Here is a 21551-nt window from a genome sequence, read left to right on the forward strand (position 1 = left end):
AATGTTCGGAAAACCGATGTCTCTTCGTTCAACGATCTGAACCGGTTGCGAACGACCACGCGAAACAAACTTGCGCAAACGTTCTCGCAGTTTCTAGAACCGTGCCGCGATCGCGTGGCTATGATCCGAGCAGAAATCCGCGAGCGGCTTCTTCGATTAATAACGTCGTCGATTTTTCTCGTGTCCGCGTAACCGGTTTCCCCGGACAGTTCGCCGTGTTCTGGCCCGCATAGCGAGGTGCTGAAGCGGCGACATTCGATCGATCAAGCTGCCGGTGCCTCGATCGAGTCGACTTTAGCCAAGCTTGCATTAGTTGCCGATTGATCGGCGGCAGCGGCGCGGAGCGTGAACGATTGTGATGGACCGGTAATTAAGCGATTGCTCAATGATAAATGGAACGGTGATTTAATGATCGTCGAGGAGAGCGCGCCCGATTTGAATCGATTCGGGATGTCGAGAGATTGTTTGTTCCCGTTTCGAGACGTTTTTCCTAGACCGAAAGCTGTCGCGAGGGCGAGTCGGTACTTACGAGACCGTGTGGGAGGCGATCTCATGGCCGCCGGCGTACAGATTCTGAACCTGGCTGTAGTCGGTCCACTCGTGAGAGACGTAGAAGGTCGCCGAGATGGGACATCCGTTCGGGTTTTTGCGTCCCTTCTCGAACAGATCGGTGTACAGACCCTTGTTCAGGTCGTTGACCGAGTCGTCGAACGTCAGTAGAACGATTTGCGGTATCTCCTCCGGTAGATAGTCACCTGCGTGGTTTTTTTTTTGGCGGGATCGTTTCCGGATGGCAGGGACACAGAAGGGGGGAATGCGTGGGAAATGTGTTACCGATGTTGTTCGTGTTTGGATTTCCGTGTTTTCGTGTGTCCAGGTTTTGTTCGTAGTCGTAATCGGTCAAGAGTTTTTCGGGTTTTGCAGTGTTTCGTGTCGATGGATTAGAGTGTGGCGCGTGTGATGGGAATGCGAGGGATGATCGAGTGATGCGAAGGCAGAGTGACCGAGTGAAAGAGAGAGCCGAGAGTGTGTCAGAGAGATAGTGAGAGTGATAGTGAGGCAGAGAGGCAAAGAGAGAGAGAGAGAGAGAGAGAGAAAAGAGAAAAGTTGCGGTTAGTAGGCGCCATTAGTATACGGCACAGGTGCGGCAGGCGGCACGCGGCTGGTGAAACCGCCTCGCGACCCGTGTCATCGTTCATCTCCGATCGCCAGGCCTCGTTTCACCAGCCGCGCGACGCGCAATTACTATTTTATCACGATCCTCGGCGTTCTCTCTAATTGCGCGTGGCCTACGTACCGTTCTCGACGGAACGGAAGCGGTGCAATTTGTTCCGGAAACTACGCGTCGCTTCTGCGAACGCTCCGATGCGCGACAAACTAGACGCTCGAGACGGCCGCGAGATACCATCTGATCTCCTTTCTTCGACCAGTCGAGCGAAGTTCTCAGCGGCGCGAGAACAATGCATCGGGACGCGATGAATTTTACTTTGAGATCAGTTCGATATTCCACCTTCCGCGCGACTTTTCCCGCGAGATACTTATATTCCGCGCCACGCGGAATCGGAGGATCGCCGAGGCCTCTTCGCTCTCGAAAAACGGTTGCATCGATGCCGCACGATACTCCAGTCATCCGCTAAGCGCCGTTTCACTCCGAGTGAAATGCATCTGGTGCTTAACATTTCATCGAAGAAATCTTACACTTTAAACAATTGATTTTTGATATTCACGTTATTGCGGCGAAAATATAGAAGAACATCATTTCATTATTTTTATCATTGCTTTTGTTCTACAGGGTCTCGGTATCCTCTAAAAGATGGGTGTAAAAGAATACTTAACTATAAAAAACTGAACGTGACCTTGATAACTAGACTGCGGATTTTATGCATTTATGACAAAAATGGGCTTGTACAATTTAAAACAGTATTAAACAGATTAAAAAGATTTAAGGCCACCAGTTAGTTTCACCTTAATGAGATAATTAAAAAAACAATGAAATTATTATTTGGCTCCCGTGTATTGCAATCAATGCAAACATTTTTTACTTTGCATAAAGGTCCGCGGTCTATTCATAACTCTGGGGAGAAAAGGGTTGACAAGAAATTTGGTATACAACCGTTTTAAAGCTTGAACCACGTTATTTTAGCTAAAAACGTATCCGATCGAACCACTAACAGCACAATAATCTAAGCTGATCACTAGACTGCGGATCTTTTTGCAAAATAAAAAATGTTTGCATTGATTGCAGGACACAGGAGCCGAATACAAATTGTATTCTTCTTTTAATGATCCTATCAAGCTGAAATTAATACACTGATGTCCTTAAATCTTCCTAATTCGTCCACTGCTTTAAATTGTCCAAATTGAAAATTTCCATTTTCGTCATAAATGCATAAAATCCGCAGTCTACTGATCACGCTTCGTGGTCAACCTTGTATACTCGATATACAAATTGAACCCAGCGGTAAGTAAACTTGAAACACTCTTCTGGGACCGTTAAGGGTAAAATAATTTCCGGTAGGGGTGGTTAATATTGTTTAACTCTGTGCTCTACGATTTCCGTCGCAGCCGCGATTAATAAAGACTTGGGAGAAAAATTTAGAATAACATCCATTCCTATCAAATTTTGTTTTCAATTCTCGTCACGAGCGTGACCCGATATTGTACAACAAGGAGTTAAGGATGTTCTGGAGGTACAATGGGAGACAAAAGTACAAGAAATTCGAAATCCATCGATACATGGCAATGAAAGCCATTTATGAGTATACTTTGCATTAAACTTTTCCGAATACTGTACCCTCTGTAGCTATGTTCAGTGGTCTACACTTGTCGCGTTTCCATGCTAGTCAGAGACAACACGATAAATTTGACGTTTTGTGACAGTTTATAATTTGTTTGCTCTGTAACTGTTTAGTGAATTCTAATAAATTTTGAACATAATTAATTACATAATTTTTACTACATATTAAAAAAAACTGGAGTTTCTAGTTGCGTTTCTTCAAGGTTTAAATACACTGAGAAAAAAAAAGTAGTTACTTCAATAACACGCGTGTTATTGCAATTTTTTTACTTCAATGAATATCAATGTATTCTTTTCAATAGTATGAAATTTAGAAGCAAATCGTGATGTATTTAAATTGTCTATCACGAAATGATTGAAAATATTATTCGATTCGATACCGTACATTATTATTCGTAATATTTCTCTTTTTCCTTCAATCAGATATGTTGTTAAAAAAATTTTAGAAATGTATTGATTTATACTGTAATTGGTTTGAGGCGATATCTTATTTTTTTGAAAACATTGATGTCAAGCTATTCGCTTATATGATCGGCGGAAATGAGTTTTGCTATTGAAATTCAATAGTATTAAATATTAAAATAAGTTCATATGATATTGGCACTATTCAATAGTACATCTTATTGAATCAACATATATTCTTTTTGTTTCGACAGGATTTTTTTCTCAGTGTAGGGTTTCAAGTGGAATCTTACGAATTCTCCATAAGAAGACGTGTTAAAATGTGCAAACCTTAAGTTGCTATAATTCTTAAACGGTGCAGTGAATCGAACCGAAACATTGGTAATTGCATTGATTTAGTAAGAATTATATCTTGTTAAATTTTCAAAAATTTTGTTGCCTTTTTATATACCTCCAGCACATCCTTAACCGTTTGCCGATGTTTGTCGGCGATTTCGATGCAATTTTTCGACGGGCTTAGCTTTCGAAAGAAGAACGCGCGCGCGCGGTAGAAACAGCGGAAATCGGTGGTGCGTTCAGATGGAGAACGTTAGTCGGCGATGTATGCGCAGGCGATGACGATCGATGACCTAATGTTCGCGCGCAACGAACGAGCATTAGCGGCGGGGTGTTGATTGCTGATTGCGTATAGTAAACGTAGAAAAGACACAGATGTTCGCCGTTCCTCGGCGAGTGAACGTTGACACTTACGAGACGGTGTGTGATGCCATTTCGTGGCCGTCCGCGTACAGGTTTTGCACCTGGCTATAATCGGTCCACTCGTGCGACACGTAGAACGTGGCCGCGATCGGGCATCCGTTCGGATTCTTACGGCCGTTCTCGAAGAGATCGGCGTACAACTGTTTGTTCAGATCGTTCACGGCGTCGTCGAACGTCAGCAGAACGATCTGCGGCGTCTGTTCCGCCGGGATTCCACCTGGATACACGAGATCGTTGCGATCAACCGGCGTCGATCGCGGTTACCTAACCCAGACCCGTCGATTATGCCTGGTTGTCCGGAAACCTCTCGAGCTGCATTTTCGTATCGTCGCGGAATGCCGAGGATTTCCGGCAACGCACAGTGGAGTAATAGCCTCGAAACGTTTTCCAAAATACGATCTTTTAAATCTTGCGTAAGATGAAACATTTTGATTGTCTGAGCTATTGGAACAGTGCCGTAACGATGGTGTGGCGAAAGAGGCGCCCGCCACCGGCGCAACTGGGTTTGGTGGGCAAAGCAAAGAATACCGCTGTTTTATGTTTTTATTATATTATTCTAACATACACCTACACAGTGACTCCATTAATATTCGGACACTTTATTCTATACGATTCAAACTTTTTTCGGAAGCTAGAGCACTTAGTTCACTACAGGATGTGAAAAAGAAATATTTTTCGGAAATTGCAATTGGTCGGAATTGTAGAGAAAATACTAAAAGATCTATTTCACAACTTTTTTATGCAGGCCTATATTGAAAATTTAAAAAATACGTTGTAGATCTGTGTCAATGAAATATATTCTGAAAATTTCGTCAAAATTCTCGACGTTGCAATGAGCTACAAACGTTTAAAGATGGTAAAAATTGCAGATTTTCACGATTTATTGCCGAAAATAAATCGAAATGCTCCGGTATAACTGTGAAATGTCTGTTAATACTCAGTATTATACCTAACACTTAATGTAATATATAATTAATATCGGAAAAATTTGCATATGTTTCGAGCATATTTGCATGTTTCTCGAGCATAAATGTCATATGCATTTTGCATATTTATCGTGCATAAACTTCCGCAGTCTAGTTATAACTGATCGAAATGAATTTCTCTCAACGATAACACTCACCAACAAGAGAAAGAATTTCCGTTTACTTATAATCGTTATTTGTAACCAATACGATTTTAGTCGATGAAATACTTGTTATTCCATGACTTTGTTTCTTTTTGGTTATAACAGTTAGGGTAGCTGCTCACTGCACTATGCACGCAAGGCTTAAGATAATGCTAAGACAGTTTTGGCCAACTTTTCGGGGCAAATACTTCACTGTGCAATGAGGGATGTACGCGCGAAAACAAACGACTAGACGCGACGGCACAGATCCATTGCTCAATCGAATCCGAAACGCAGGCAGAGTCGTCCGAGAGACGGACAGCATCTTCCGGATGATCTATGTACGCTTGCACAATCCTTCCCAGACGCAGGACCAGCCGGTTAAGAAGAAGCTTACACGGCTCTCGCCCGCGGGAAATACTATTATCGTGACTCGTCTCGCACCGCGCCGTTCATCCTAATTGAATATGCGCGTTACCGGTAACCCATTACGATCCTCCGCTTCCACAACCTTGCGTGGGCGATCGAACGCGCAGGTGGGCATATTCGAGGCTCGCGCGAATCGGCGAACACGCGGCGAGAATTATTAGATCTACCGGAAACCCTATCGAAATATAATCTACTCGTTGAAGTGAAACTTTCGAGCCTCGAGCTACGAAATCTAGGCAACGAGTTACTGCTATATTATTCCACGCGGTATCCGCTGTAACACCGCCGAACATTCGAATCCCGAAGATGATTCATCCTTCAATTAATAGATTCAATACCTAGTCTAGCTTCTCCGTTTCTTGTACCCTGCTACTTTGTAAAATGTTTTTACCGTTTAATGTATTCTTGTTTTTATACGACGTCCTGATTTCTTTCTATTATAGCTTGATTATCTCGTATTGATGATACAGAAATTTTTTATTGTACAGTTGATTCAGACAGTTGTGCATTAATTTTTTTTAAATATTTTTTAAAATCGATTCTCGTCGTTATTATTATTCGTAACGAAGAATGTTTATATGAGGTTGAATGGTTTCGAGAGATCCATACTTTGTCATCAGTATTTTTTTAAATGGCGTCGTATTTTTTTTCCTGCACTAATCGATGAAGTTGCATATACTCTCAAACCATGAAATAACCTCAAACCCGAAAATTTTGTGCAAACGTAACTTTAATGAATAGTATAGTTGTATATTTCGGTGTATTTATGAATGTATAGTTCCAGTTTATCTATTTTTTCGCTTACGAGGCGTAATTTGCATTATTCCGAAGCATACAACTGCGCACGTAACTATTTTCATAGCTACACGCTGCCGAACAATGCAAATTACGCCTCGTAAACGAAAAAATGGGACTTTTGAGGGCGATAGCGGCCTAAATCGATCTTTTATCTAGCGCTTTTGACCGCTGAAAACCCCCATTTTTGTATTATCGAGAAATGAGAACGCGAATCGCGCATTCTTGCACTTCTGGAAACGAATGTACCGTCTTAATCTGCTCGAACAGATTTTGCTGACTGGGTGTGTCAGCCCACGTATCGGATCGATTTCGAAATCATTGCATCACGGAGATTCAATGTTACCAGATGAAAGATTGTTGATGAAAGTTACCGCGTGAAAAAGGTACGATGAAAGTAAAAACCGAATGAAACTTTCCGGTAGACCTGGCAGAGCAGGGAAGGCGAATATACGAGGCGAGGTGTCGTCACGCGGCGCGTCGACCGGAAACGCTCGGCTCTTTCGATTCGCGTCACGGGCGGAGCTTTCGATTTCGACGAGCGTACGCGCGAAATCGCCACCGGCAAAGCGGATCTGTTTCACTGTCGCGCGTGTAACGTTAGAATCGGAGAAAGTGGCGCGACGCGGACCGTTCGCGATCGCTCGAACTTAACATTCGCGACGCGAGTCTCTCGCTTGCGTCACCCTGGGCGTCGCGCGTCCTTTCCGCGTTTCCGTGCCGGTCCTAAACGGAATCGTCGCGGTTTCTAAAGCTCCTCGGCCGAATCGAGGCGAAAATGGATCGCTCGAAGCTACGACGGTTGCTCACCTGGAATGTCGATGCCGCCGCAGCTGCAATCCGGAAGCAGGCAGACGTCCTTGCGACACTTGGCCGCGGGTTTGTCGACCTGCGGGGTCGGGTATATCGGCGATGGCCTGGTCGGCGGGTGCCTGTAGATGTCGACAAACTCCTGCGCCTTAGGCACGAACTCCGTCGACGGCTTCAACGTCGGCCGTGATCGCCTGGAACCCACAATTTCATTTATTTCATTTGCTGTACAGTATATTACGTTATAATATGCTGTATTTCATACGCTATACTATATTATATTAAATGTTATACTATATTATATGAAATCTCATATGCTATACAGTATATTACGATATAGTATACTGCATTTCATATGATGTACAGCAGAGATGGGCAAACATTTTATTTAAATACAAATTTCGAATAAAGTGGGTTTATTCGTAAAATTACTCGTGGAAAGTCGTCGAATAAATCCTTCGAATAATTTTCTGCCAGGCCAACGAAGGCGTCGGTAGCCGTGGTACAATAAACACCGTAATTCAATGCACAACTTGTTTATTTTTCATAACTTATTCATGGAAGTGGCGCCAGCTAGTTCGTGGCGTTCTTCCAATTTAAAATGACACTAAACTCGATAGAATTTGGACTGTGTCTAGTGGTTTTATTCGTAAAATTATTCGAAGACTTTGAAGACCACTAGAGGGGGGGTGTAGAGGGAAATGGAAGGAACACAATTTTTAACTTTGGGTCTGTATTTGGACTAGTTAGGAGGTAAACATACTAAAAGTCCCCACTCCTAGGAGGTGCAGGGGGGCACGTAGAAGGTCCCCTTTTTCGGTTTTCCGCTTATATCTCGGAAACTATGCGTCCCAGCGATAAGACCATTCTGTACAAAATTAAAGCTGGCAAAGTGTGCCACAAATTTGATTCGATTCAGTTTTTCGCTGTCTCGCATAGTTTGCGAGATATCCGCGCTCAAAGTTCACTAACTATGAAAAAGAAAATAGCCGGGTGAAATTCGCCCCCGATACAGTGACTGAATCGGTAAAACAGGGAGTAAAACTTCAGTAATACACTAGCGATCCTAGCTAAAAATGCCATGGAACTGATACTTGTGCCGAAACCCTCCGTTTAGGGGTGTAGTTCCATCGTACTTCGTAGTTTTCATACTGTGTGTTTAAACACGTATAGTTTAACATAATAAAGGTTGCATTGACATTGTATGTGTCCCTGAATATGCGGCCAGCTTCATTTTTTTCTATAGAAACCCTAAATCTCTCGATATTTAAGAAAATGTATGCGTCTTGACTGTGGCAGCACTGTCGCGCCGCCCAATATTTGCCAAAAGTAGGCCATTTTTTGGAGCTGACCGCAATTGGTGGGTCTTTTATCTATCGATTGTGACTACGTAGGGGCCCCAAATGTTTGAAAAGTACGGAACCCTTGCAACCTCGTGTACGTATACAATGTCTAGCGTTGTGTGAGGGTACCACCACACTGGCGCTCGACCAAGGTCAAATTCGGACCACAGCGAAGCAACATCGAGCACCTTTTTCTCCCCACTTGTTGCTTAGAGACGACAAAAATTTGTTCGACGTTGCTCCACGTTGCTGCAGTGTGGAGCCAGCTTTAAGATCACAATCTTCTCGCATCGGTGTCGATGGAGACAGCAATATCCGATAATCTACTCGGTCCAGTGATTCCGTGTTGCCCGATCGATGACGGATCATCGCTCGACGAGTCCCAGAGCGTTCGGTCCGTTGGCACGCGCGCAATTAACTTTCTAGCTGCATTAATTCGACGGGTAACGTTCGTTCACCTTTCGACGCGACATTCGCTGCGCTAGACAGATCGTCCGATACGGTAGCGGCGAGAAAAAGAATTCGAAGACGTTCGGATAGACTGCTTCCTAGCTAGATTAATTCACCGATTACTAGGCAAAATAAAAATTGTCTGCATCGATTGCAAGAGATAGAAAAACCAAATTGAATGTTATTCCGTCCTTCAATGATTTCAATAGAGGAGAAATCGTATATTAACATCTTGAAATTTAACAATTCTTCAACAATTTTGAATTTAATCTACTCAATTTTACTATAAATGCATAAAGATCCGCTGTCTACTGATTACAAAGGGAGATAACGACGAGGCGCTCTCGATCCCGTCCCGAACGAACCGGCAGAAACTTGGTTCCACTTTCTAGCGGCTCTCCGCGAAGATAAGCCCCGATCGTGATCCATACATATGTATATTTGTTCTCGCAATTAGAATAATCGTCTCCGTTCCCGAGAGAACGAGTGTGTGTAATTGAAAGTTGTACTTACGGAGGGGCGGTGCCGCGGTGGATCTGTTGCGGGCGTCCTCGGCTGCTGGAACAACAGGAAAGAATTAAAGATGGCGACGACCGTAGAGATCGCCGATAGATATATCTCGAGAGGAAACGCGAGGTGGGGAACGAGAAACGAAAAATCGACGCCGTTTCCGGCGGGAAGCAAAGGGAAAATGTCCTCCTGCGTTAGATGCTGGAGAAAGCGAGTCGGTTTCGTTTTACGGAATACGAAGAGCAGCGAAATCGGGTCTTGGTCGGCGAAGACGACGCACTGCAAGGCCGGGGCTCCGGACCGGAAGTCGAATAAAAGCAATCGCGTACACGATTAACCCATTCATCTCCCGCTTTCTTCGTTCGTCTCTTGAACGTGTGAGAACGCGTGAGATGATTACGTTTTTTATATTAATAAGAATATAGAGCAGATGTAAAGTGTCTCTTTCGAACGCGTTCGTTCTAAAGATCCCGATTTCACGTGTATATGTATAAATACACGTGGTACGTGACTCGTGTACAGTAAAGTCGCGATTCTTGTTAACCAGCCTGTGTTCTGCACGGACAACTATCGCATACCGACATTATTTCTTTACGACTGTGTCTACCGCGCCGACCGGCCGAGAGTTCAATCGAAAGCCGAACGTAGAGAAGGATAAAATTATTTTTTTCAAACAATTTTATTATATAAATTCAATATGTTTCTCGATCGTAATTTTGATAATCAAAGTGTGATGATATCGGCGCACAGGTTCGATCAATTTTATTATCCGGTGGCTTCACCACTTGCAGTAACACCTAAATGTAATCATTTGCAAACAGAAATGTTTCACAAATTGGTCAAAATTGACGTTAATTTAATATTACCATGACATCTTGGTATACAAGAAATTAAAACTTGTGATCTGACTTTTCACGGTTTGAAACCGCCAAATATCGATTGGTTCATATGTCGATCGATGATCTGATTGGTTCGTTTCAATTGGATTCACGTTTGCCTCGGTGGCTTGTGTAACGGCGTGAGAATTATTAACAATTATACGATCGATATAAAAAGGAACATGCAGAGAAGGACAGCATGTAAGTACATACGGATCAAAGAGAACACGCGGGCGTTTGAACTGTGCCGGCGACGGCGACTGTCCGCGTCTCTTTCTTTCCTATACGCTGTCCTCCCTTGGCTGACAGCTATCGCGTACCCGGTCGTTGACAGCTATCGCGACTTTACTGTATTCAGTAAGAATGTAAGCGAACATCCGCGAACACGTGTATTTTAGTACACATTGAAACCTGCGATCTGTAGTTCGTTCCGCGGATCTGGCACCTAACGGGTTGCGCAACCGCGAAAACAGAGACAAAAAGATCGGGCAGCGTACCTGACGGGTGCGTTGACCGTGTAAGGCCTGTTGGTGGTGGACGGCGGCGGTTGAGTGGTGGTCGTCAACGGAATGAACGTGTCGACGATGGCGTTCGGCGTGGTGACATGGACACCGGGATGGTTGAGCACGTTGGGCCTGTGAACACCGCGACTCTCGTTTAACAAATTATGTATTCATATCGTAACGATTTCCTTTGCACGCGTCTCGCAGAATGAATTCATAAATTCCGCAGCGAGCGGGACCGGGTGAAATTTCAGCGTGCGTCGCCAGTAAGAAAAGAAGAAATCGTCGGAATCGAACGGCGTGCTTTCAGAATCAGCTGGCGAGAGAGAAAGAGAGAGAGACCCGCCGGACAAGTGCGAGTCGAGACTATTTTTAACTCCGATCGCCGATCGATAAATCCACGCTGTTTACGAAGGTTTACGTAAGCGCGTGCATTTTCGCCGTGGATCGAGCGATGCAGCGTCGGGACACGGTGTCTGTAGATCCGCGAGGATGCATCGACGCATCGTCCGTTTCCCCGGGACGTAATTGACGAGAATAGCCGGGCTGAAAGGCGGCCGAGGAAAGCTCGAGGCGATAACGCGTGCACGATCGCGCCCCGGCAATTTTCTTGTCTCGCGGAACGAGCAGAGGTTCACGCTCGGCGACGCGACACCGCGCCGCGTTCCTTTCTTCCTGGACTATCGAGGTCCGCCGGAGGACCGGCGGTGGTCCTTTCTCGATTAATAAGAAACCTCTTACCTGAACGACTGGCCCTCGTTGATGCGGAACTTGTTCTTGTTCACCTGAGCCTGCGGGTGACGCCGCGCGAAACGGAACGGAAAACCGAAAAAAGAACAGAAAAAGATATTGTAATTCGTGGGACGGTTCTGGCGCAAATTCTCTGGTGATCGGGCAATGGGCACGGGACTGTGTGGATCTTTATATAAATTCCTGTCTAAACAGTTCTCTCGTTGGAACGAATTAATTGAGTGAATTATTTAAAGTGTCTTCACAATCTGAGTAATTGTAAACTAAAAGAAATTGTGGAATGTACAACGAACCCCGCAGATTAATCGTTTGCAGTCGGAGTTATTTCAACTCGAAGATCAAACATTTCTTCCGACTTGGAATAAATCCGTTGTATATGATTTCTTTCATTTGATGAATAATAAAAAAAATTGATATAAAACGTATAATAATTGATTCGATACCAAGATATTTAATAGTGTAAACTATATTTTGAATCATGGTGCAGCAATTTTGACTCTTTGTCACCACTCGAGTGGTTAATTGGAGCGGAGAACCGTTCGGGGATCGAATCGCGCGTACCTGGTTCTCGTAGATGTCGTAGTCCTGCACGTTGTCGTCGTGATTCAAATTGTACTTGTCAGCTTCGTTCACCGCCACTTTCTTCGGCTTCTGGTACTGCCTCTGGTTCACATCGCTGACCTTGACGCTCGGCTGAACCGGCACCGATTGGTTCACGGTGTACTGGTTGTAATCTGTCCAAGAAATGACGAATCGAATGCGTTAAACGCGAAAGAAACGCCGAGAGTGCTTCGAATCTCTGTAAAGATCCGATTTCCCCGGGAACATCTCAGCTCCGCTCCGCCGCGACACTCACCTTCATCCTTGAAAATGGACGGCACGTCGTCCTCATAGATCGTGAAGTACGGGTAGCTCTGGTCAGAGTCGTAGTATGTCTTCGAGGAAACGGTGGACGCGAGTATCTTGGCGACTCTCGGCGACTCCGAGGATGGCACCTGCGTCCTGCGATGTCAAACAAGCTTTGTCGAGAATCGATCTTTCTCTGATGTCGAGTCACACTCGACAAAGGAGAGCAAAGGGTTGATCTGTCTCTGGTTTTCCCGAGTCCCGAGAATAAATAGGATCAACGCGGAACACGGAAATCTGAACATTGCCGAGTCGTGCTGTCAGGATCGAAAAAACCTCGGATAGGTGTTACGCGAGCGCGAGACAGCAATTGAGCGAATTAAACGGGTCCACGAAAGAGAAATCGAAGAAAAAAGACAATACGTTTTTCGAGCGATCTTTACGCACCTGTAGTGGGCCTCCGTTTGAGCGCGCGTGCTCTCCTTCTCTCGCTCCTGTGGGACAGACGACGATATTAGTATCAGGCGCGATAAACAGTCCAGGAACTATTAGGACACTTCCATTAGACAATATGAGATCCATAAAACACTAGAGAAAACTACGTTCCTGATTTATCATTGAATTTTATCAGTGGAATGAGACTGCAAGTACATAGTTCAACAGTTCCATTCTTCAGTGGACTGGGGAACAACCCCTGCTCTACGATTTATTTTACGATTACAGTGATTCGAATGTCTTCATAGCTCGTTACAAAGATGGATGTCAAAACTAACTCCTTTATCTTCAATATCAAGGGTTACACAAGGGTAAAACCTATTTACTACTAATACAATAACAAAACTTCTTTATTTTTCATGATTTTTTTATGGGACTCTGGCCGACATATTCGTGGCATATTTCTTCGAAAGTTAAAGTTTAAATTAACCTTAAACAATGATCAGCTTTTCCGTAAATGAATACATACACGTCGATACACTGATGGATAAATTAAAACTGATCGGGATTTCTCAAACCGTAACGTATCATCAGTATTGCGATAGTAAACATGTTTATTTACATTCACGCTCTTCAAAGCCTTCGATTTAATTTTCGAAGAACAATAAGTGGACAGGACTAAAGCAATATGAACCATCATTTATCTAAATTGTAATAGAATGGAACTGTTGCCTAACATTCCGTGTAACATTGCTTGAACTGGAAAGGTAGATATAAATCAACATTGTATATACACACCGCGATGACATTCCTGCGAAGACCGTCCCTATCTCGTTGCACCTGTCCAATGGTAGAAGGTTGACCCCTGTAGACGCGTTGCTGCCTATCGCTCTCGATCTCGGAAGCGGGCTCGTACTCGTCTTCATGATAATTCCTGGCCTGTTGCCTCTGCCTGATCTGTTTCTCGGTGATCTGGGGAATGGGCGTGGGTGTGGTGGTGATAGGTATAGGTTGTCTCTGTACAGGACGTTGTTGATGATGTTGCTCGCGTCTCGGTTGCGGCTGGGATCGCTGAAGCGGTGCCTGTTGCTGTTGGTGCTGGTGCTGGTGTTGTTGGTCCTGCAGGCTCTCGATCTTCGCCGATCTGTTGAGACAGGATCGATCAGCTTCGATCGTAGCAATTGCTATTCAGACCTCGGAAAGGTTTCGCGGTCTCTCCAACTGCGAGATGGACCGAGAAGGCGATTTTCTTTCGATTTCGTTTGGCGAACGCGGAAAAATCGCGGATCTCTAGTTTCTCCGAAATCGGCAAAGACATCGGGCCCGGGCCTGGACCGCGCGTACACACGAATAGAATCGGAAACTGTTGGGTAACGACCTCTTTCCACGGATTACTCGCGCACAATACGTTAATGAGCGACCGGCAACTCGTTGCTTAACTGCGCCTTGCACAAAGAGACTCGGTTCCCGGTTCCGAACTGCCGTGTTCTCTCTTCAGCGTGAGTCAGTGAAAGAGAAAGAGCAACAATTCATTGCAGAGGACCGCTCCACCGTTATACAACGTATTCGCCGCGTTTCCGTCCGGCGTTTTTGGCGAGCAATGGGAACCTTCCGTCGTCGGACTCTCGAGAACAACGTCGGGCAATTAAACGGTCATTTAACAGCCGTACGGGGATCGCGCGAAAAACTGTTTGCCAGTCGTAATCGGTCTCGAGTCCCGTAAGCGGATTCAATGTTACGATCGCGCGGTTCGATGATCTCCCGTCAAATATAGCAACCGGACTACGAATCTCTATGCAAATTTCTGTTTCGGAAGTAGGCGGCTTACACAACACATGCTGCCAGCCAATGTGTCTCCTTGGTGAAGAAATTGTCAGCCATTTGAATACTTCCTTCTTTCTACGACTACAGCTAATCGCTTCTAGGGAACTCAATTTTCATTTGTCGCGGTTATATAAAAATTCCTGCAGGAAAATCTGCTTTCCACTCGCTTTTGATTCTTGTCATTCTTGTAAGTTCGTGTCCGATTTGAAAATAAAGTTCAATTAGTTAAGTTTTCGAGGATGCAGCTTTATTGATCAATTATATAGTCACCATTCTTTCCTGGAATAATCGTTTTCTTACACTTCACGAACTTGTGCAATCATCTGACACAATGATTAGGACTTTTTGGTCGTTTGAAATTTCCGTTGATCGCAGCATCGAGATCGATGGATACAAACAGAACTCGCTTATTCTACGATAAGCACACAAAGTTTCAAATACAAGATTTTGGAGTAGTGTCTCGGATTTTGTTCAAATTTGAATATGTTGTAGTCTTTAGTTACCAATGAAAATAATTGTTGATTTCACAGACGTGTAAAAAAAAGTGTCACCCCTGTTTCACAATAAATTTTGAGACTGCGACTAACAAACCGATGAAAATGAATTTTTACGAGCTTATCTACTAAAAACGTTTTTTCACCATTTATTTCGCAATTCTGTTAAACAAATGCAATGTTTTCATAGCAGGGAACTTTTGAAAAATTTGAAAACAATGTGGATATGGCTCTACGATTTATTTTATGATTGCACCGATTAGAACTTCTTTGTTGTCCATAATTTTACCTACATTTTACTCTAATGGCAATGCAACTTTATTTCGATTGAAGAGAAAGGAACAACGAACACATCCAGCAGATTTTGCGGGAAGTCCTCGTGACGAGCCCGACTCAGGGCAAGGGGTTAAACGCGTCGATGTGTCTATCTCTGGATCGAAAGGTCCTGGCTGTTCGATTCGATCCGACTCGAACCGAACCGATTCGATCCGATCGGATCGGTTTCCCAAGGAAAGTGGTTGCGTGGAAAGCAAAGGCGCAGCGGAGCCGGAGTAAGTCGTAACGGAGTCGTTTAATCGGCCGCGATCGGGGTCGCATTTATTGTTCGATTTCTTGACGTCATCGGTGCTATTTTCTCGGCGTGGCCTCGCGTGCAGCAGGATCGTTGATCGATCCGTGGCTTCGCAACGAGCTGTCGGGTCGAAAAAAAAGGCCGATCGAGAGGCCGGTCGTTTCGATCTCGATCGCCGTTTCCTTTTTCTCTCCGCCCTCTCGCCGCGTTTTCTTTCGACATTACAAGAGCGCGGGTGAACTCCCATCGAGAACGGTCTGTCGATACGGTTTCGCAATCGAACAACCCGAAATGTTCCGCAATCGACGGACGTCCGGCGATCGATCCGGCTCATTTCACCGAGTCAGCAACGGCTCGGATCGAATTGCTCTCCCGATGTTTCGTTGGACGATTCTCTCTCGCGGCTTTCCAAGGTCTCTCAAGCTAGAAGCTTTCAAAACAACGTCGCGCGAACAAAGAGCTGGAACGTTGAAAACTCACCTTTCAAACAGAGGATCCTCCTCGCTTTCCTTGCTGGCGGATCCGCCTCCGGGACAGCCCACGTTACGTGGCCAGTCGCACGTCTGTAATTCGTGGCTGCGGAAACGAAAGCAAAACGTAACTTCTCCCGGCACCGATCATTATTATCGTCTGGCCGACTCCGCGACTATTTTCAACCGGGCTGCGCTTCGACCGCTTCCGGTCGAACGCGAGGCTCGCAGTTCGATAAACCTCCTCGAACTATTACTTTTTCTCGCGGGTCCTTGCGAATTAGAGGACGATTCGTTAAGGAAGCGAATCAACGGGGAAACGATCAACCTTGATGCAATCATCGATTCACCTCTTCCTGTTCGATACTGAACGTTAAACCTACCAAGATTAATTATTCAAATAACTTTGATTAAAATTCCTTGTCCAAGCATCCATTATATAAAATATCTTGATAAATTGTTAGCATTTTTATCACAGACAACATTTACCGACATTTTTAATGCTTGGTAGGTTTATTGTTAAACGTTCCAGGCCATCAGGACTTTGTCAACGCTTGTCTTTATCGCGTCATAAGTACACTGTGGATCTTCATGCAAAATAAAAATGTTCTGCATTAATTATAAGTAGACTGCGGATCTTTATGCATTTATGGCTTATGAAAACGTTCGAGAAATACCACAATATAAAATTCGATAGAATTTAGTAAAATTTTCATTTGTTTTGGATCTAGAAAGACTGTTCCCATTAAAAATAGAATTTTATTTCATGTCGCTTTCTTAAAATTTCTCTACAAAAATTGAAAATTGCGTGGACATCCGCAGTCTAATTATAAGGTCTGGAACGAAATAAAAATTGTTTTCTTCCTCTTTAATAATTCTAATAAGTTTGATACATAGTACTACATAGACTGCGGATGTTTATGCGAAATGGAAATTATCTGCATCGATGCAACAAATGGAAACCAAGTAGAATGTTATTTCCTCAAAAATAATGTTTAATTTTCCTACTAAATGTATAAAGATCCGCAGTCTAGTAATATATTATCACTCTCAATGTCCTTTTACGTGTCTCTCATTGTATGTTTCACTTGTTCTTTTGCATAACATCTAGTCAGAAGCTTCGTAGTTTATTTCACGCTTGAAAAGGGTCAATGTATAAGCAATTACTTTCCTAGTTTCTGAAATCAAAGAATCGAGCGTGTACCACCGCGAGGAACGAAAGGATCGATCCAAGCGAGTGGCGCGGAGGTGTATCGATGTGGAGATCGCGGATCGCGTGTATCGCTGCGGTGGATCAAAACCGTGTATATACCGGTTCGTGGATCGGCGAGGATTTTACGAAGATCGGTTGAATTTGGCATCGTGTTACAAGTAGAGTTTACGAGCGTCCTTAATTGGACACGGCGTTAGCATCGGATAGGTTTAGGCGACTCGGCGCGCGGGCCGGTTTTCCAGCGAACTTGTTTACTGTTTTGCACGGTGCGTGTGTCGCCGCGAGTTGTGACTCGCGAGTCCCGTCGCGTCGTGTCTCTAGGAGGTGTGGCAGCCCGATTTTTTCTCGAGGGTTATGCGTACGACCCCCTTTTACCTCGCCGGTCGCGCGGTTTCCAGATCGAAAGCGCGTCAGGATCGTAATAACGCCCCCCGTTCTCCATTCTCCGTCTCGAGCAACCCAGACCTAACACGCTAACACAGAAATCGAGACGCGTCACCGTGATCGGCAACTCGTATCACTCCCGAATCTACTCGATCCGCGCGACGAGGTCGTCGTTATTTAAGAGGTATTCGTCGTCGAGACGCGTTCCTAGATATTATCTCTCGATCGTTAATCGCGAAACCGTGTACCGGCGACGCGACGCGTCGGCTGTTGAACCCACGACGTATCCACGATCGCGTAAATCCCCTCTCGATCGTTAACTCGCGTGACCCGCTCAAATCTCATTATTCCCACTTTCGACGATCTTTCCGCTTATTCGCCCACGGAGGTTCGGAACAGGTTTCTATGATCGTTCTCGTCACCGGGAATTCCAGAAAGGTAGCCATCCGCAAGATTTTTAACCAGTCCATAGTCCATATGTGGGTGCGGTGTTTAAAAGTGAATTTCAAATATCTCTTCGCAGGCAATTGTATCGATCGATGCATATGTTATACAGGCTGTCCTAAAAAGGTTGTACTGCCTTGAAAGCATTGATTCCAGAGTCGTGATGTCATTTAGAGTAACTTTTTCCCTTACGAAAATGTTCTCCGAGGTTATTAACCCGGCAGTGTCCACGTGGGGACCCAGCGGATCTTCACCGCTGGGATATGCTGTCTACAGTGGATAACAAAAGTAAGTTAACACTCATATTTTCAATAATGAAATCACGATAACAGTAATATTTATTCACTTATGAAAATAAACAAGTTGATTACATATTTAATGGTAATGTTGAAAACAAAATTTATCACGATAATCACAGTGATCTGAAGATTTATCAAGACAGTGATCTTTCTATACTAAATATACAAAATTTGGTGTGCCAAAAGTAAGTTAAAATATCGTTTAATAACGCTGTCCACAATTTTCTCCAATAGCTGTACATTAGCAAAACCAAAGTAGAATTTTATTTCGGATTAAAAGAAATTAATAATATACATATTTATTTAGACTCTGTTCAGAATCTTCGTCACGAGTCTGACACGATATTGCAAGGCAAGGGGTTAATAACTGTTTAACAAAATGTAAAGATTTACTTCAAATGACCTCAGGAATCCTTTCAAGGAAGTAAAACACATATTTGGGATAACCTCTTTCTAACTTCTTTCTAACATGATCAAAAGATCGAAATTGATGAAACAATTGTACATCTGTTCGACTTGAAAAGAATTGTGTGAACTCCTCGTGAAGATAAAAGGTAAAACTATGGTACTTAAATAGATACAATCATATTACAAGGATTAATGTAACGTATCGAGTTGGAACGGAAGTTCGTAGCGTTGGCAAATTAAAATTGAAAGCTAAAATTCAGATATATATTCATAGATTTATTCAATAACATAATTTCCATTCTGTTTTATTACTTTTTGCCACTTTCGAGGTAATTTTTCGTGTTATGGGATAAACATATGAATAAATACCTTAATTTTATCTCCGATTCTTAATTTGAAAACACTACGAACTTTCTTTCCAACCCAATATTTTATAACCGGAAGGATTGGGGTGGACGGGATTTACGAATTCAGTGGTTTCGAAGGAATTTCATTCTCCTCTTATGTAGAAACCTCTTTGCGGAATCTCTTGTTGCAAGGTCCCTGGGAATCGGGGAGAGCGCATCCATTAAAGCTGTCTATATCTGGACGACAATGGCTTGTTGCGTTTCGTTTCCCTTTCGATTGAAAGCCGCGCGGTATAGTTCGGACGCGTTTCAATCCCCCGCGCGCTCTCTGCTAATTTCCGACCATATTAGTCGCTTGTTTCTGAATCGTTTCCACGTATCGACGCGAGGCGAACTGCCCGAGAAGTCTAGTCGTTTTGTCTTCCCGATCGATTATCCACTTATCCGGAGAACGGTCGAACGCGTTGTCGCGACGCAACGGTACTTCGCGAGGACTGTTCCTGTCCCAGAAGAGATCTCTATCTTCTTGCGGCGTGTTTAAAAACGAGTCCCCGGGACTTTATAACAGGATAGTAAATTACGCCACGATTAAATACCCCGCTTGATTGTCCGCCGACAAATTAGCTCTTTATTTCGAGATACACGCTTCTCCTACTCCCCGGAGTTCCAGGAAATGGGGGAACGGGTTCTGATTGGTTTTCTACAAAATTCTGCTACCACGATCTCTCCGATTTTTGCGTAAAAATGACAGGTTCCAGCTTTTCTGTTGTACAATTGAGCCGTTTGACGGAGAAATTGTGCGAATCGAAACAGTCAGCCATCGGATAATAAATAGACTACGGATCTTTTCTAAAATAAAAATTGTTTCCTCTAATTGCAAGATGTGAGAACCAAGCAAGAATCGATTTCTTGCGGTTTTATGCAGTTGTAAGAAGCCTGTTGATTGGCTTAAACTGTTATGATGCAAATAATAATTCAAATTACACCCACACATCTTGCGTCTTGTGCAGGCCACACTAAATATTGCAATTATTTTATTTAATGATGATTAGACTGTGGATTTCATGCATTTATGACAAAACTGGATACGTGTAATTTAAAGCAGTGAACATGTTACACATATTTAACGTCATCAATGTGTTAGTTTCAGCTGAATAGGATAATTAAAGAAGATGGACATGTTAAAAGTATTTAAGGACATCAACGAATTAAGAGAAGCATACAATTTTTATTTGGCTCCTGTGTCATGCAATCGATGCGAACATTTTTTATTTTGCATCAACAGACAGACAGTCAAATATTCATTTACACCACTTGTATATAAAATGGCTGAATAATTATTATTGAAATGGTACAGGTTCGAGACCTGTGGAGATCTTTATAATACAAGATTTTTAATTTTCAGGATTAATTGTCCAAGGATTAATTCTCTAAGGATCGTGCAATGAACTCACCTGTACATCAAACCGCCCGTGCAGGATTCGAGCAGCGCGCCGCCGAACACGCAGACATAGTATTGCGTGCAGTCGCGAGGATGAGGATAGTATCCGAACTCTTCCGGGCACTCGAATTCCAAAGCTGCCTCGTTTCTGCTCGCTCTGGCGCTTCTCGGGATGTTTCGCTGGCATCCTGCAAGAGACACAGTGTCATTCCGCGTTAGCGCACGCATTCTCATAAGCGGAACGCGGATCTTTACTCGGATTCCCATTCTCATGAATTGTTTTACAGAACAACGGACAAACTCGTCTACTTATAGAAGGAAAACACCGCAGAAATGTCGTTCACGTCTTCGCAATCTCCGCGGAAGCGTGAAGATTTACAATCATAGATAGAGACGCGATTCGTGATCCTTCCAATTAATCTATCGCAACTTACATACATCGAACTGTGATTGATTTCGAATTTTTATGCACAATGAACATTGCCTGGGTTCAGGATTCGAAAAGAATTGTGCTTACTCCTCGTAAAAATGCACAGTGAAATTACAAATTTGTATGCACAATGAAAATTGTTTGATTCCATCGCAAGATACAGAAGTGACATAGACATTGATTGCTCTCCTTGATCATTGTAAACGGTTGATAATGGTACAATAGCATTTCGAAACGCTTTAAACGATTCTTCTTGCATTTGATCTACCAATTTTTGTTGTTGAATGCAGAAAATCCGCAGCACAGCGATAAACATCGATTTCACAGTTGCAGTCCAATTGTGATTCAATTATTCCGCACGTTGTCAACCGAGCGAAGCCGCTGCAGTACAATAAATGCTACAAATGGGAG

At 43.7% G+C, this 21551-nt stretch overlaps 1 protein-coding gene across 3 annotated transcripts in view; it reads right to left on the reverse strand.

The window, feature by feature from the left end:
* Window positions 1-21551, reverse strand: part of Cda5 (Chitin deacetylase-like 5) — a 91719-nt gene that overhangs the window by 3192 nt on the left and 66976 nt on the right. Inside the window, exons 2-12 of one of the 3 annotated variants that reach the window (XM_076425383.1) lie at window positions 20724-20898; window positions 16185-16280; window positions 13614-13959; window positions 12828-12874; window positions 12391-12536; window positions 12096-12268; window positions 11526-11575; window positions 10779-10916; window positions 9407-9448; window positions 7101-7294; window positions 530-755 (exon numbers count right to left, since the gene is read on the reverse strand). In XM_076425383.1, coding sequence (XP_076281498.1) covers window positions 530-755; window positions 7101-7294; window positions 9407-9448; window positions 10779-10916; window positions 11526-11575; window positions 12096-12268; window positions 12391-12536; window positions 12828-12874; window positions 13614-13959; window positions 16185-16280; window positions 20724-20898 — 1633 coding nt within the window. Of the gene's footprint in view, window positions 1-529; window positions 756-3949; window positions 4176-7100; window positions 7295-9406; window positions 9452-10778; window positions 10917-11525; window positions 11576-12095; window positions 12269-12390; window positions 12537-12827; window positions 12875-13613; window positions 13960-16184; window positions 16281-20723; window positions 20899-21551 lie in introns of all 3 variants that reach the window. The other 2 variants (XM_076425381.1, XM_076425382.1) reach the window with 2 other exon arrangements.

This window comes from Lasioglossum baleicum, chromosome 6 (assembly GCF_051020765.1).
Source record: "Lasioglossum baleicum chromosome 6, iyLasBale1, whole genome shotgun sequence".
Taxonomy (NCBI): domain Eukaryota; kingdom Metazoa; phylum Arthropoda; class Insecta; order Hymenoptera; family Halictidae; genus Lasioglossum; species Lasioglossum baleicum.